At 37.8% G+C, this 18,579-nt stretch overlaps 1 protein-coding gene across 7 annotated transcripts in view; it reads right to left on the bottom strand.

Annotated features, from left to right (window-relative positions):
• Positions 1 to 18,579, bottom strand: part of rg (A kinase anchor protein rugose) — an 809,394-nt gene that overhangs the window by 121,084 nt on the left and 669,731 nt on the right. For all 7 annotated transcript variants that reach the window (XM_069830427.1, XM_069830419.1, XM_069830410.1 and 4 more), the window contains one exon: positions 12,140 to 12,257. In XM_069830427.1, the coding sequence (XP_069686528.1) occupies positions 12,140 to 12,257 (118 nt within the window). The remainder of the gene's footprint in view (positions 1 to 12,139; positions 12,258 to 18,579) is intronic.

Raw genomic sequence — 18,579 nt, forward strand, 5'->3', positions numbered from 1 at the left:
AGTAAATCCCGAGAAGACAAAGTATATGATTATGTCTCGTGACGAGAATATTGTACGAAATGGAAATATAAAAATTGGAAATTTATCTTTCGAAGAGGTGGAGAAGTTCAAATATCTTGGAGCAACAGTAACAAATATAAATGATACTCGGGAGGAAATTAAACACAGAATAAATATGGGAAATGCCTGTTATTATTCCGTTGAGAAACTTTTATCATCCAGTCTGCTGTCGAAAAATCTGAAAGTTAGAATTTATAAAACAGTTATATTACCGGTTGTTCTTTATGGTTGTGAAACTTGGACTCTCAATTTGAGAGAGGAACAGAGATTAAGGGTGTTTGAGAATAAGGTTCTTAGGAAAATATTTGGGGCTAAGAAGGATGAAGTTACAGGAGAATGGAGAAAGTTACACAACACAGAACTGCACGCATTGTATTCTTCACCTGACATAATTAAGAACATTAAATCCAGACGTTTGAAATGGGCAGGGCATGTAGCACGTATGGGCGAATCCAGAAATGCATATAGAGTGTTAGTTGGGAGGCCGGAGGGAAAAAGATCTTTAGGGAGGCCGAGACGTAGATGGGAAGATAATATTAAAATGGATTTGAGGGAGGTGGGATATGATGATAGAGAATGGATTAATCTTGCTTAGGATAGGGACCAATGGCGGGCTTATGTGAGGGTGGCAATGAACCTCCGGGTTCCTTAAAAGCCAGTATTATTATTATTATTATTATTATTACTATTATTATTATTATTATTATTATTATTATTATTATTATTATTATTAACAGAAACTTAAAGTCATAAAGGAAACTAATTTCTTTTAATCCGTTAGTAAACTGAAGTCTTAACGTCAGCACAAATATCATTTTAAATTCTTTTCAAGAAATTTTTAAATGTTTTAATTATCTTTACAAGGCTAATGCTACATATTCTGTATTAGAATACATTCAAAGAAAATGATACGGTTATTTAAAAGTGCAAAACCATGTACTTTCATGCGGAATGAAATTCATCTAAAGAACAAAAAAAAAGTGTAATACGCACAGATCTCAGCATATCAATATCAATCTTTGAAAAAATATATATATATATATATATATATATATATATATATATATATATGCAAATTCATGAATTTCCTAACCATATTAATGGTATACACATTACAGTCACTAAGTTTATGACCATAAATGACTATAAAAACGTAATTCTGAGAAACGCGACTGTTAGAAACTAACTCGTGAGGAAAGATGTAATAATTCTTCCCACAGCCGTGTGCTTTACACTGTTGATTAAATGAGTTGTGTTGATTGATAACCCACGCAATAAAAGGCGGATAACCCCTGACCTCGCAATAAGTAAGTACAAGAAAATTCGAGACCTGAATGGTGGTACACCTGTCTCACGTTTGAACTTCGGGTCACGGTGGGAGTAGAAAGTGACTGACTGTTGACTTCCGTATCAAGGTAGCCTATCACAATTTATTGAAATGGCTGACTACCGCACACTGGTCGTGATAGGTTCTACATCTTGTACCCGCCTATGCACATTCACTTAACGTATTTAATGATGATATTCCGTTCATGAGAAAACTGACGTGCAAAGCTTGAAAGAAACGATTCACAATAAAACCTTCACTTCTTATGAGTTTAGGGTATATGTACACCTTTACATACAACAAATTTTGTTTTGCATAATTTTGATCTGTAAAATTTTTATACAATTGAGAATGGGACCAGAAAGAGGATGAAGTGAACAGATCCCTTGAAATTATGTCTAAATTGTTTATAAAAATTATTTTGTTCATAATTTTGAAATACAACTTGAACCATGATAGCTCATGTAGTTTTTAAGATACAGCCACAGTTTCTTCACTGTTTTATAGCTAAAACTATTCTTTAGTGCCTGGCATAGAACTATTTTTTATTTTCATTTACATTAATTAAATATTACCATATATGTAACTTACAATAATATTTTATGTTGCATAAATCATGTAAAAATCCATAGATAATTATTAACTATATTAATGTTATTTTACTCTTTGTCAGACACTGGGGAACATTTCAAGCTTTAAAATGACACGAATATCTTTTTGGTATCACCATATTTGGCTGAGATATCATGTTTAAAAGAATTAAATATTCTAAAATTTCTATTTGCAGGAAATGAGCCACAAACTTTCAGAGCCTAGAAGACTCCATCATCATATGTCACCTCTTAAGCAGCTTCATGTCGGTCCAGTTTCAGCTTCTTTCTGCCTCTCAAATACTTCCTCCTTGTTTTAACTGCAGGTGTTGAATGTTTTTTTGGCATTTTTGTCCTTATTTTCCATTGATGCAACAAATCCTGCGATGGTGTTTGTCCCAGGGCTTATGCCCATCCTCCTCAGTATTTTAATTTCTACTTTTGGACTCTTATTAAAATGACGTACAACATCACTGACACACAAATTTACAGTTTTATGACTAACTGTAAAAGATTATAAATTACTTCATTATGTAAAAACGTGTTTTCAATCTAATGATCATGCCCTGATATCTGTGCATCTATTTTGGGACTAGAAAGAAGTTCATTTTACAAGCAATGCTGGACGAGGGGATTGACAGCTACGAGGATCACTCCAAAAGTAATCCGCAATATTTATTTAAAAATTACATTTTTATCCTAAAGCTTTGCTATTTTCATAGAATGTAGATACATCCTTCAGAAACAATACGTCACTTTTCCACATAATCCCAACACCTTTCAAATGACCTCCATAAATTGTAAAGGCTTAGAATAAAAAATAAATTTAAAAAAAATGTTGTGCATTGCTTTTGGAGTGATCTTCGTAGAAGTGACCGTGCCTGATGACGCAGAATTTTGAAAAATGGGACTTATCTGGAAAACCATAAGGCATAAATGGAAAATTATTATATCAAATTAAAGGGGAGAAAATTCTCTATTAAAATAGTTATATTTTGAAAATTCTAATTTTTCATCATTTTTTGCGTTTTGTGGGTGTACATATACCTTAATCAACGTGAACATAAAATTTACTGAGATCAAGAAGGAAGAACGGAAAAAGTGCGAAGAAAAAATGTAAAATAAAGAGTTGGGGAGAAGCATAACAAAAAGAGGAAGAGGATAACATGAAACAGAATGAAAAATAAGTAGGCTACAGGAGTTACAATAATAATAATAAAATGATAATCATTAAGAAATATTACTCGAAACAGAAATTATAGCTCTGTACAGCTGCTGAAGATATAGCAGAAGGACAAAAGACTTAAGATAGTAATTGCTATTATTACGATTGTGATTATTATTATTATTATTATTATTATTATTATTATTATTATTATTATTATTATTATTTGGAAATGCCAAGAAAGAGAGATAAGCTGATCAATTTGAATATCCATGTCGGAAAGAGGTATTATTATTATTATTATTATTATTATTATTATTATTATTATTACAATGTGATGAACTTCATCTATAGCGAAATGTCTTCTGGAAATAAATATATTTCCTGGTTAGACAATAAATGTTAGTCTGACAGTTCCAAGGATGGGCTGTAAGGATTAAATAGCAATTATTTCAGTATAATTATTCTTGAGAAAGTTACAGCACACCAATGCTTGGAATTTGTCTTAAAATGTGATTTCTGAGGTTTGAGTTGAAGATATCCATGACTTGTAGTTACAATGTAATAAGTTGTTATAAGATTCATTGCTTAATAAAATTTAAACAAAGTTTCTTTTCTAACCGTTACTCTGGTGTTTTTATGTTACGTCCGTACATATTATTTTGAAACGAGTATAATACTGCTTTTATAAACACTGCCGTGAAATCCGAAAAGGAGTTTCAAATTCAATCGGGTCTCAATTTTAGAGGAAAAGGATAAAGAATTGTACCCGGAACTGAATTTACAAACTACAATGTAGTGAAAAACGAAACAAAAGAAAGAATCGTGCAGGAAACTCCCCGCGGATTGAAGTTAACACGTGTAAAACGTTGTGCTACACGACCCACATGGACGCTGAGAGTAATGCCCCGACGTCAGGACCCTGACAAGGCTTCTTCCTGTGCCAAATAAAGCACACTTCACGCTCCTCACCTGTGGCATATGGACACATTAATACTGCTGTCCTCTGTTGGCACCTCGTGGATGGATTAATCGGATTAAAATTAATATGCGTACAAAGCTGTCCACGTCTACAGTCACGGGCGATGACGAATTACGATAATTATGTTTACATTTCTCTTCATTTGCGTTAATCACAAGTGTGTGGTAACGCAAGCAGTGCCTACTATAATCCAAAGGAAAGACATGGAATAAAAAGTTGACTTATGTTACCTAGGAAAAGAATTTGTACTAAGGCCAGCAATTCTAATAAAGAGAATGATGTATCTATTGATTTCTCGACACTAAGTAATTTTATTGACAGAAAATGCAACGTATTGTATACTAGGATATGTTTACCACATGTTACTATTCAAGAAAAAAATAGGCATTCATAAAAATTAAATTGAGTCAGGAGAGAATTATTACCAGTCCATTATCCGTAGTAGTAGTAGTAGTAGTAATAGTAGTAGTAGTAGTAGTAGTAGTAGTAGTAGTAGTAGTAGTAGTAGTAGTAGTAGTAGTAGTAGTAGTAGTATAGTAGTAGTACAGAGTTGTTTCAGATCTCTGATAACGAATTTGTGTGGCATGATATGCGTCAGGAGTCACACGACAGCTGAACTGTGGCGCAAGGTGACAAACCAGTAGTGAGAGATCTCATAGAGTGCACGGCCACTCACAGCAGAAATTCCCAAGAAAATCGAGCCTTTTTGGGAGGGGTACATTACGACCCTTTCCAATGCCAAGTACAGTTAAGTGAAAATAAAAGAAGCATGCAATAAACGAGGTTTCGTTATATCCAAGAAAGGCATCTTCTGTGTACTTAATAAGATTGGTAAAGCTCGACTGGAATTAATTTGTATCATCTCGTGGGGTGCTGCGACTTGTGAGGGGGTGGATTTGCTTGCTTTTTCCACTCTGGAATTAATCCCATCCAGCTTTACCAGTCTTATTAGGTACACACAAGATGCCTTTCTTGGAAATAACGAAACCACGTGTTTTGCAGGCTCCTATGATTTTCACGTAACTGTACTTGGCATCGGAAAGAGTTGTTATGTGCCCCTCCCAAAAAGGCTCGATTTTCTTGGGCATTGCTACAGTGATACATCGTGCACTCTGATTACGAAATCACTCACTATTGGTCTGTCACCTCTGCCGCAATTCAGCTGCCGGTGTGATCCCTGACGCACACGAGTAGTAGTAGTAGTAGTAGTAGTAGTAGTAGTAGTAGTAGTAGTAGTAGTAGTAGTAGTAGTAGTAGTAGTAGGAATGGCACTTGTAGCAGTAGTAATAGTAGTGTAGTAGTAGTAGTAGTAGTAGTAGTAGAAGGAGGAGTGGCAGTTGTAGCAGTAGTAGTAGTAGGAGGAGGAGGAGTGGCAGTTGTAGCAGTAGTAGTAGTAGGAGGAGGAGGAGTGGCAGTTGTAGCAGTAGTAGTAGGAGGAGGAGGAGTGGCAGTTGTAGCAGTAGTAGTAGTAGTAGTAGGAGTGGCAGTTGTAGCACGTAGTAGTAGTAGGAGGAGGAGGAGTGGCAGTTGTAGCAGTAGTAGTAGTAGTAGTAGTAGGAGTGGCAGTTGTAGCACGTAGTAGTAGTAGGAGGAGGAGGAGTGGCAGTTGTAGCAGTAGTAGTAGTAGTAGGAGTGGCAGTTGTAGCACGTAGTAGTAGTAGGAGGAGGAGGAGTGGCAGTTGTAGCACGTAGTAGTAGTAGGAGGAGGAGTGGCAGTTGTAGCAGTAGTAGTAGTAGTAGGAGGAGTGGCAGTTGTAGCACGTAGTAGTAGTAGGAGGAGGAGTGGCAGTTGTAGCAGTAGTAGTAGTAGTAGTAGTAGTAGTAGGAGTGGCAGTTGTAGCACGTAGTAGTAGTAGTAGGAGGAGGAGGAGTGGCAGTTGTAGCAGTAGTGGGAGTGGCAGTTGTAGCACGTAGTAGTAGTAGGAGGAGGAGGAGGAGTGGCAGTTGTAGCAGTAGTAGTAGTAGTAGGAGGAGGAGTGGCAGTTGTAGCAGTAGTAGTAGTAGTAGGAGTGGCAGTTGTAGCACGTAGTAGTAGTAGTAGGAGGAGGAGGAGTGGCAGTTGTAGCAGTAGTAGTAGTAGAAGGAGGAGTGGCAGTTGTAGCAGTAGGAGTAGTAGTAGTAGGAGTGGCAGTTGTAGCAGTAGTAGAGTAGTAGTAGTAGTAGTAACAGTAGTAGTAGTAGTAGTAGTAGTAGTAGTAGGAGGAGGAGGAGGAGGACGAGTGGCAGTTGTAGCAGTAGGAGTAGTAGTACTTTATCTGCTTCACAGAAACAGTAATGTTATTTCCAAGGACACAGAGTAAGTTAGTTATACCCTGCTCTTAGGATTACCACAGTCTAGTATATACAGTCACGAAGCTCAATACGTAGGGAATATGCATCCACAGATAGTTGCTCACCACTAGGATCGCTAATATCGTCTTATTACAGACAATGCGAAATAGTACCTGCACAGTCTATTGTTCCTAGCACCCTCACAACTCAAGCTTCGTGACTGTACATACTAGACTGTGGAATTACTGGATAAAGTAGATAATACAGCTTTTGAGGTTAGGCACTTAGGCACTTATTCACAGAAGCATTATATTACATATCAGGGGTTTCGCAGCTGCTCTGTTGCCGCCTTCCTGTTCCTAATCATCACTTCTCTATCTAGAGCATCTTCTCATGAAGATCCCTGACAGTCATAGCCCTTCTGATGCCCTCAAATCATGTCTCCTTGGTCTGCCCCATAACTCTCTGCCATCCGAAATCCATTTAAACATTCTTTTAGAGCATGCTGTTTTTCCATTCTTACAAAGAGACCAAACCAACACAGTTGCCTTTTCTTCATAAGATCAATTACAGCCTCTTTAGCATTAATTCGTCTCTTTATAGGGAGAGGATGTCCTTTATCACCTTGTGCAAAAGTACTGATCACTGCCTTCAGATTTCTTTTCAATAAGAGTCTCCATTCATCCACTTCGTACTGAACATTAAACTTTTGTATCAAACCAGGAATATCACTGCGGTATATTAAGGCATCCTCTTGTGAAAGTTAGGGAGTAAATTACTCTTTTGTACTCCTGTACCAATGAAGAAATGTTTCTGATGTAAGCAAATTTACTTATTTTAATCTGGAGTATAAGACCTCATCTTCTTCCTTTGGTAATCCTAAATATCTTATTAAATCATTGAGTTCAAACTAGTAAACTCTTCAGGACTTTCACTCTCTACATTACACAGCCTTCTACATTATGTTTCTGATCCTTACCGACAGGTTAGTACAAAATTTTACATTAGAGCACTGGGTTATGGACGCAGCAAAATTACTACAGTTGCGACGCTGTTATTCCCGGCGTGACTCCTCCTCTTTGCTTACGTCTTAGGAAGTCAAGGCTCTATAAAGTCTAGGTAGGTAGTATCGTTCGCCATTTTTGTTCTTTCGTTGCCGAGCTACCAGACGAGGGATCTATTTGCCAGACCGTTAAACATTATCCTGTCGTAGCTCCTATGATAATAAATCAAACGCACTGTAATTCAGCAAATAATTGAGCGGCAAATAACGTCCTCGTGTGCTTTCTGCGAACACCAACGAAGGAGCCAAAATGGCGGGCGATTATATATTAAGTATTTATCCAGCCTTAGGAAATGCTTTACATCTTCATCAGCGAATCACAAGACGCACACGTTTAAATGTAGCCGACCTGCAACGTGATTGGCTGCTGCAAATTAGAGCCACGGGACTATAGTAGCCTATATTAATAATATAACACATAAAATATAGTTTTGTGTAACAATGGTGCATGATGTACCTTTTTATGTCATTTCTGGCTTCAGCACACAAAAATACAAGAAGATCTGAAGTTTTTTTTTAAGTTTTTTTCATCACAGGCCTGAGTAATGAATTATTATACATAACTGCCCTTTTCTATATTGTATAATTCCCTCTGTCCTTCACTATAGATAGAGCTTAAACGTTGACTGGACATTCTTGAAAGTCTCAAAATGAACCTTTCTGCAGCATCACGATGTTTTTTCTAGATAGCCTATTTCATAAAACGAGGAAGTAAAAGTCGTGCGGCTAAGATGTGTACGTCGCATACCTGGACGTTAGATTTACAAGCTCTCTAATCCTGGAGATGTGTGAGGGCGCTCACATCCTCTCCAGGTGCTCCCACATGGGTCGGGATGAAGTGGGATTAGGGGGCCCGTGCCGCGGTCGCCATGGTGACGGATGGTGCGGGATCGCGAGCCCCGGGAAATTGCGTAGCTGCAGCTTTTGTTCTCCAATCAGAGAGCAGCGAAGTGCGATTGTATCGACCAGAATTGTGCGGTCGTGTGCGTTGCCCTCATCTATTTCAAGTCATTATGAATTCATCATCACGGCAAATGGTCATCCAAATTGCAAATGCAAATCGGATTATCTGGCACTGTGTTCAATAACACATTCGAATTCAGAATTACTAGTTTCTCAATCAAGAATATTACAATTATATTAGTTATAGTGCAAATTAATTACGTTCCTGGTAATAGTAATGATTTGGGAAGTCAGGTCTTGGGCCCTCAATGAAAAATTTAAGCCTGAATCATATCTGATGCTTAGCTCCAAGTCGTGAATTTCTTACGCATATCTCTTCGTACGTTGAGTACAACATATGTGGAAAGAACGATAGAGAACTCTGGTTCTGCAGAGAAAGAAGAAACACCCTTTTTGACTATTCGTTTCTTCGTTTTCTGTGACAGCAATGTGTCTAGGAAATCACACAAGGTGGTCAAAAGATTAAGTACAGTCCACTTAGACCACCTACTTAAAATCGGATAGGAATATCAAACACTGTTTTGTTACTTTTCGCAAGTTTTAATGGACGTCCAGAGGTCTTAAGAACCTTCGTATTGATAGTAGTTCAGAGGTTTTGATGTCTTGTTTCGACTATAAGGGTCATATTCGTAGACATTCTTAGCGCGGGCTTCCGGTGAATGATCAGCTAACTAACGTTTTCCGTATTCATAAACCAGTGTTAGCAATATGATATGATATGAATCCTGTACAAGTATCAGTCGATAGCCGGGGCTAGTTTAGCGTGCTCGTAGCGCGGGCTAGCGAAATGTCTATGCATAGCACCCTAAGAGATCAGCTGAAGTCGTATAATAGGCCTATGTAGAAACATCTGCCGAAGAATGAAATACTGTATGACCGAGAAACTGATTAGTAATTTTGCCTGCAAACATATTAAGGCACAGGATTCCCTAAGGTGATTTCAATTGCAAATCTACCATTCCCGGCTTTGCCTCATTTTCGAAAAACATTGTACTCGGCCTGGTCCTAATTCGCGAACCTCGGATCGAAAGATAAATATGACAACCATTAGGCCATCGAGGATGAATAGCCTATAGTTGACTATTTAATATTATATATTTACTATATTTGTAGACTGCTGGGTTTGCAGTGAAAGACTTGTCCTTGGGCAGAACACAATGAATGAAAGAATTTATTACATATTCTATTTATCAATTGAGAACAACTTAATATGACTTCCGAGACGCAAGTAGCCTACTAGGGCCTATAGAGGTCTTCAGAGATGACGAGATGACAATATAGAGAGAATAATGTTGCAATGAAACATCTCTGAGAAGAGCGAATATTGTAAGAAATCATGCAATACAACTGCTTTCTCCAAACATTTATATTATTAGGCCTATAATTATTTTTTAATATTCCGTGGTGGCAATTCAATACCAATTGTTAGCATCGGTTTGCTGTCTGGTGACTTTTACTTCCCTCCTTTGAAAAGACATGAAGCCTAATTAATGAGAATGTACAAGAAGTCATGTTCTACAACAGTGAAACCATTTTTATATCTCAAATACCATGTAAATGCAGAACTAATCCAACTTAGCTGCCAAAAAGCAATATCGAACAGCTACAGTACATCAGGAAACGATGTTACGCACGTAAGTTACGCTTAAGTGCGCATACAGTACGTACAGTACTAACACAGGGCATACATTCATAAGCACACACACATAACATGACTACGTACACAGGCCTACATAGGTACATAGGCCTACATACAGTACATAAGTTACATACATAGGCTACATGCATGTATACATACATACCTACATAGGCCTACATACATGCGTATAGTACGTAGGTGCAGTACATACATACATACAAACGTTCAAACTGTAGGCTACACAATTTCATACAACTTAAGAATAATGAAGAACTACAACTTATTCAAAATATTTACAACATATTCTCAGAATTATTAAACTTTATTATTACCTAATTTAGAAAAGCTCCGAACCTATTCTAACAGCGTAGTACCAATACAGAAATCTATGGGCTTTTTTATCAACTAATTTAGAAAAGCTCTGTACCTATTCTAACAGCGTAGTACCAATTCAAAAATCTACAGGTTTTTTATCTACTAATTTAAAAAAGCTCTGTACCTATTCTAACAGCGTAGTACCAATACAGAAATCTATAGGCTTTTTATCTACTAATTTAGAAAAGCTCTGAACCTATTCTAACAACGTAGTACCAATACAGAGAAAAGCTCTATATATATTCTAACAGTGTAGGAACCAATACATAAATCTATAGGCTTTTTTATCAACTAATTTAGAAACGTTCTGTACCTATTCTAACAGCGTAGTACCAATACAGAGAAAAGCTCTATATATATATTCTAACAGCGTAAGAACCAATACATAAATCTATAGGCTTTTTTATCAACTAATTTAGAAACGTTCTGTACCTATTCTAACAGCGTTATACCAATACAGAGAAAAGCTCTATATATATTCTAACAGCGTAGGAACCAATACATAAATCTATAGGTTTTTTTATCAACTAATTTAGAAACGTTCTGTACCTATTCTAACAGCGTACTACCAATACAGAGAAAAGCTCTATATATATTCTAACAGCGTAGTACCAATACATGAATCTATAGGCTTTTTTTATCAACTAATTTAGAAACGTTCTGTACCTATTCTAACAGCGTAGTACCAATACAGAGAAAAGCTCTATATCTATTTTAACAGCGTAGTACCAATACATAAATCTATAGGCTTTTTTATCAACTAATTTAGAAACGTTCTGTACCTATTCTAACAGCGTAGTACCAATACAGAGAAAAGCTCTATATATATTCTAACAGCGTAGTACCAATACATAAATCTATAGGCTTTTTTTATCAACTAATTTAGAAACGTTTTGTACCTATTCTAACAGCGTAGTACCAATACAAAGAAAAGCTCTATATATATTCTAACAGCGTAGTACCAATACATAAATCTATAGGCTTTTTTATCAACTAATTTAGAAGCGTTCTGTACCTATTCTAACAGCGTAGTACCAATACAGAGAAAAGCTCTATATATATATATATATATATATATATTCTAACAGCGTAGTACCAATACATAAATCTATAGGCTTTTTTATCAACTAATTTAGATACGTTCTGTACCTATTCTAACAGCGTAGTACCAATACAGAGAAAAGCTCTATATCTATTTTAACAGCGTAGTACCAATACATAAATCTATAGGCTTTTTTATCAACTAATTTAGAAACGTTCTGTACCTATTCTAACAGCGTAGTACCAATACAGAGAAAAGCTCTATATATATTCTAACAGCGTAGTACCAATACAGAGAAAAGCTCTATATCTATTCTAACAGCGTAGTACCAGTACATAAATCTATAGGCTTTTTTATCAACTAATTTAGAAACATTCTGTACCTATTCTAACAGCGTAGTACCAATACAGAGAAAAGCTCTATATCTATTCTAACAGCGTAGTACCAATACATAAATCTATAGGCTTCTTTATCAACTAATTTAGAAACGTTCTGTACCTATTCTAACAGCTTAGTACCAACACAGAGAAAAGCTCTATATCTATTCTAACAGCGTAGTACCAGTACATAAATCTATAGGCTTTTTTTATCAACTAATTTAGAAACGTTCTGTACCTACTCTAACAGCGTAGTACCAATACAGAAATCTAGAATCTACTTACTCCGACTGGCAAGGAAGATCTCGATGGCGACATTCTGAAGCAAGTAGCGACGAGAGAAGATTGCACGAACTTCTGAGAAGTACCATTTGCCATGTAGATGATCACAGTACTTGAGCACCTGTAACAACACAAAGTCCCTGCTAAATTTGTCATGCAACATGAAGATTGTATAAAGAGTATCAAAATGCAATTTCTGTTTCCGACATCTTAAGCATTAAGGTATTGAAAACAATGGTATCATAAAACGTCTCTAACGGAGCAATGGTGTAATGACAACGACTAGGGAAGTTGGAGTCGAAAAAAACTAGACCCAGAGACGTTCTCTCTACCTCGACTCTTACGATCTACCAGGCATCAAACTACTGTCTGGATTGGTGAGAAGCCGTCCTCTACGGTAACTTAATTATCTGAGATGTAACTATATCTGAAATTCTCTGAAGTTTTGATTGACGGGAATGTCACTTTAGGGCTATAGGTCAATCAAATCGTCACTAATCGTCTATGAAGGTAAATCAACTCTGCTGGGACCTTCATGGCAAAGTAGACCTGCCAACGGCGTCATTGAATTGCGAACCGAAAGAACGAACTCCGAACCAACTCAGTTACCTACCCGATAATATAGGCCTATGCATGAATTCTGAACACATCATCTCGTTGCCTTCAGATAAAGGAAGTGAACTGAATGCCGATTTTGCTTAGTAAGTTATTAGGCCTACTCTTATTACCGCAACTTGTTTATGGATGTCTGCTAAGTTATCAGATTCGATGAAATACATACTGTATTTGACGTAGCCTATTTGATTGGATTATTGAAAAATTGAGATGAAACTGATTATTAGTGAGAGATGCAACACAATGCTTGTGGTTAACAACGCTAAGTTCCGTTTTGTTAAAAATAATTAAAGTCGGGAGATAAAGTTTGGAAATATTATATGAAAACATGCCAATCAATAATTTGTACAATTGGTAAGCAGTTTCTTTTGATATAAAAACAGATTAAATATTTTATTAAGATCACTACTAGACAAACAATCATTCTTGACACAAAGATTTTTTCTCTTTACGAAAGAAGTCCGTTATAACGAGAAGGGGGTTCAAAACTTAAAATTTATGAAAATGATATGAAAGCATTGTCCAGACGGATGATAGTGGAATTGTAAAAAGGAAAATCACAGGTAGATAATTGCGTTTACGAAACAAATTGGTAAATTAAAAGTCAAACAAATTAATAATAATAATAAAATAATAATAATAATAATAATAATAATAATAATAATCCATGGCGCTACAGCCTGTGAAGGGCCTAGACCGACCAGCCGGCTGCTAGCCCCACATCCACTTGCCGAAGCAGAGGTGGACGATCATCCAACCAGAATGGAGGTATCGTGTGGTTAGCACAATTATCCCCCCAGCCGTTATAGCTGGTATTCGCAACCGGATTTCGCTACCTATCGTAGCTCCCCAAGTGCATCACGATGCTGGGTGGGCACCGGTCCCATACACTGGCCGAAATTTCATGAGAAAATTTCTTACCCCATGAGGACTCGAACCAACGCGCATTCCGCAACGCGAGTCCTAGGCAGGATGCCTTAGACCACGACGCCACAACGCGGGAGTAGCCAAACAAATTATAAGACTTAATTTTGTACAAAGCTTGGGCTTATAAAGTTAAATATGTTAAGATTATGCCGTCTTGGGCTTATAAGCATACAATGAAGGATAGAAAATTACCCATTTGAATACAATAGGTCAATTCGAGACCATCATTTGTGTCATGCAGTGACTATGAAATAAAAAGTCCGTAAGTAGTATTCATTTTTGGCATATTTTTCAAATTACTCCGAAGAAGGTGCGGATTTCAAATATGAGCGTACCTATGGAATTCCTGTAAGTCTAGTTCGGGTGAAGGAAAGAAAAGTGCGGAGTTCGCTGCTGCCTCCTGTCAACGTGTCAATTGATATGACAACGAAATTAATTTTGAAAGACAATAAAAAAAATTCTTCGCGTATCTTTTTTCGGGGGTTAGGCCTAAATACATATATTCACCAGTTTTAGACCTGGAATAGATAGCCTACCTGATATAATTTTCCAGCCATTTATTTCTTGCTAATTTTACTCTAGGCTACTGCTCTGTGAATAAATTAGACCTATAACTTGTAAGACTGTGGGGATCTCTGATGATAAAAGTAGAAAAAAATTTCCCAGGAATAGGAAAAACTTCTTAGAAGACCGTCCAGTCTTCAAAGGAACATGTATGTTTGTACGGTCTAATTCTAGTAACTTAGGGTATAAGTTATGATAGGCCTAGATGATAACAGAAGGGGAAATGGGAAAATAAATAATTATAAGATACACTATCACGCGTCTTTGCAATGGAAATTGGGACTGTGAGGTAGAATCTATGCGAGCTCCAAGCCAGGTCACTTGTCTCACTTTGTGTTTCCTATGAGGGGAAGAATGTCGCAAGCATGATACGCAGTGCAGTAGGGTGGGATTGCCAAAGATATTAGAGCGAGCGGTGAGAGAGAATTCGTCCTATAATAAGTAGCAAAGGGTTCTCAGCTTTTGCACTAGGAGCGTGACGATCGAGTAAACTTGCCCTGAAGATACTGTATAACAGATCTGGGCAGCAAGAGCGGATTCTACTCTCTCACGGGGAGCCATATGATTTCTCTTCATCCCCTTTCTTCCCCGCCGAACACCGCGCAGCGTTGATTCAGTCACGGATGAATATTAAACGTCCCCGTTTAGAGACTAGTTCCGCTCCCGATGCCCAGCTCTGCTGTATAACGTCTAAACGTCTTTGCTCTGAAGTAGACCTACCCAAGATGACACGCGAAAATCACGGCTTTATTTAGGTAAATGCCGAAATTTCTCACAGGAATATGTAGCCTACGTCCGTGGCCCATTTCTGTTAGGACTCATCTCGTCATCTGTCCTGACACCTTATGAAAACCACAAACAGGATCAGCTGTCTCAATTTAGGAGACTAACCAATTGGTTATAAAGTGACTTAATAAAATATGGACCGATCGGCCATGAAGGTACAATGATGGGCGAGGTGTACATTCTAAACAAGGGAGGGGAATGAATATGTGGTTTATTTTACGATGCTTTATCACTGCTGTAGTTATCTAGCGTCTGAATGGTATGAAGGTGATAATGCCAGTGAAATGAGTCCAGCGCCGAAAGTTACCAAGAATTTACTCTTAATGGGTTGAGGGAAAACAGCGGAAAAAACCTCAACCATGTGAATGTGTTCCAGGCTTAGAGGGTGAAAGGGGTGTGAGATATGTTTGCCATTCTACAGGAACCAACGTCTTTTTTCTAAATAGGAGGCGAGAAAGGTAGTTTTAATGCACCACGCTCAGGACGATCAATATTATAGGAGATGAATTCGAGAGCTGTTTTGCAAGTAACGACGAGATTAAAAGCCCCGAAATTATCTGGGCTTGAACACAGGCTCTTCGACTCGTCTGTCTTTCCATCGAGGAGCTAATTCACCTCCAAAATTTCCGCAAACTTCCAGTAATTTTTAGAACGAAAAGATTTCTTCTACAACTTATTTCTTCGTGATAAGTTGTGACTCTCCTCTCAGTTTTATTAGACCTTCACGCACGTGTTGAGACCGCTAGAGGAATTGAGAAGTGGAAAGTGTTGCTTTTAATTGCATTGCCTCATAGAATTTTATTACTCACGACCAACTATTCATTGGGGCCATAGAACCATAAAACTGTCTGTTGAGTGAAGAGAGTAGACAGAACAACATCGAAGCAAGGGACACCAAACTTCCTATCAATGTGGACAGTTCGACTGCAAGGAAATTGTAACGACCCCTCTAAGTAAAATTATGTCCTCCACAGTGTCTTAGACCTATGACGAAAATACATTCAGCTCTGGGAAGGAATATAGAAGACTGTACTTGATTACAGGGTATTTAGTTCTAGTGAATGTAATAGCATTCTGAACATAATTAAGATGAAAATCATTAATGTTGTGATGTTTGCAATATTACATGCATTGCTAATAATATTATCTGCTGATAATCGCATATCTAACGCTTAACAACCAGATTCGAGGCTGCAGGAAAGCCACAGTCGTGGATATTTGTTGGTTGTCATAATATTCTCTATTACAACAGATGGAGGCTAGTGTCGTGCTACCAACACGTTACGGGAGTTCCACTGTGCATTCGACTAGTAGCTGGACGGTTATAAAAAAATGTACGTAGAGATAAAGGAAGATATCCCATGACACCCTACGGAGGCATAATAGGGGTAGAGCTCACATGCTTTCTTGACATCGGTACGAGAAGCAGATGATGTGGTCAGCACCACGCTCCGACTGCCTATTACCCTCGGAAGAATCGGCATTCAATTGACAGGAAACTAAGTGAATCTTGGAACCTCATGGAAGTTATGGCGGCGAGGAAAAGCCTGTCACCACTCAAACACGAACCAGGGACCTTCCAGTTTGCTTCAAGGCTGCTCGCGAGTCCATTGAGTTGATATATGACTAAGATTTTACCGATGTTTTCCTCAACTGCAAAACGAATGTCAGGTAACTGCATGGCTAACGCTCGGACTCAGAATAATAGGCTATGTAATTAATTCCGTGGAGAATCCTAGGACCAAGAAAATTAGGGAATTTATTTCATGGCATATCCTAGGACTCAAAATGAGACATAGTTAATTCTATGGGTAACCCACGGACTCAGAATATCAGGTAACTAATCCTATTGCGAATCCTGGGACTCCGAATGGAAGGTAATTAATTTCGCAGTGAACCCTCGGACTCAAAATGTCAGGTAAGTAATTCCATTGAGAACTCTCGGACTCAGAATGTAAGGTAATTAATTCCATGGCGAATTCTCGGACTCAGATTGTCAGGTAATTAATTCCATTGAGAACTCTCGGACTCAGAATGTAAGGTAATTAATTCCATGGCGAATTCTCGGACTCAGATTGTCAGGTAATTAATTCCATTGAGAACTCTCGGACTCAGAATGTAAGGTAATTAATTCCATGGCGAATTCTCGGACTCAAATTGTCAGGTAATTAATTCCATTGAGAACTCTCGGACTCAGAATGTAAGGTAATTAATTCCATGGCGAATTCTCGGACTCAGATTGTCAGGTAATTAATTCCATTGAGAAGTCTCGGACTCAGAATGTAAGGTAATTAATTCTATGGCGAATCCTCGGACTCAGAATGTCAAATAATTAATTCAATGGCGAACACTCGGACTTAGAATGTCAAGTAATTAATTCCATGGCGAATCCTCGGACTCAGAATGTCAGGTAATCAATTCCATGGAGAACCCTCGGATTCAGAATGTCAAGTAATTAATTCCATGGCGAATCCTCGGACTCAGAATGTCAGGTAATTAATTCCATGGCGAACCCAAGGACGCAGAATGTCAATTAATTCCATGGCAAACATTCGGACTTAGAATGTCAAGTAATTAATTCAATGGCAAACCCTCGGACTCGAAATGACATAATAATTAATTCCGTAGTGAACCCTCGGATTTAGAATGTGAAGTAATTAATTCCATGGCGAACCCTCGGACTTAGAATGTCAGGTAATTAATTCCATGGCGAACCCTCTGACTCAAAATGTAAGGGAATTAGTTCCATGGGGAATCCTCGGACTCAGAATGATAGGTAATTAATTCCGTAGTGAACCCTCGGATTTAGAATGTGAAGTAATTAATTCCATGGCGAACCCTCGGACTTAGAATGTCAGGTAATTAATTCTATGGCGAACCCTCTGATCTCAAAATGTAAGGGAATTAATTCCATGGCGAATCCTCGGACTCAGAATGATAGGTAATTAATTCCATGGCGAATCCTCGAATTCAGAATGCGAAGTAATTAATTCCATGGCGAACCCTCGGACTTAGAATGTCAGGTAATTAATTCTATGACGAACCCTCTGACTCAGAATGTAAGGGAATTAATTCCATGGCGAATCCTCGGACTCAGAATGGTAGGTAATTAATTCCGTAGCGAAACCTCGGACTTAGAATGTAAAGTAATTAATTCCGTAGTGAAACTTCAGACTTAGAATGTGAAGTAATTAATTCCATGACGAACCCTCGGACTTAGAATGTCAGGTAATTAATTCAATGGCAAATACTCGGACTCAGAATGTCAGGTAATTAATTCAATGGCAAATACTCGGACTCAGAATGTCAGGTAATTAATTTAATGGCGAACCCTCGGACTCAGAATGCAAGGTGATTAATTCCATGGCGAATCCTCGAATTCAGAATGCGAAGTAATTAATTCCATGGCGAATTCTAAGATACAAAATGCGAGGAATTCCATAACGAATTTTCGGACTCAAAAACTCAGGTAGTTCTATGGCGAAACCCTGGACCCATATTAACACAGTACCATTTAACTTTAACAAACAATGCGGTCAGGATACTAGATG

This window comes from Periplaneta americana, chromosome 1, assembly GCF_040183065.1.
Source record: "Periplaneta americana isolate PAMFEO1 chromosome 1, P.americana_PAMFEO1_priV1, whole genome shotgun sequence".
NCBI lineage: Eukaryota > Metazoa > Arthropoda > Insecta > Blattodea > Blattidae > Periplaneta > Periplaneta americana.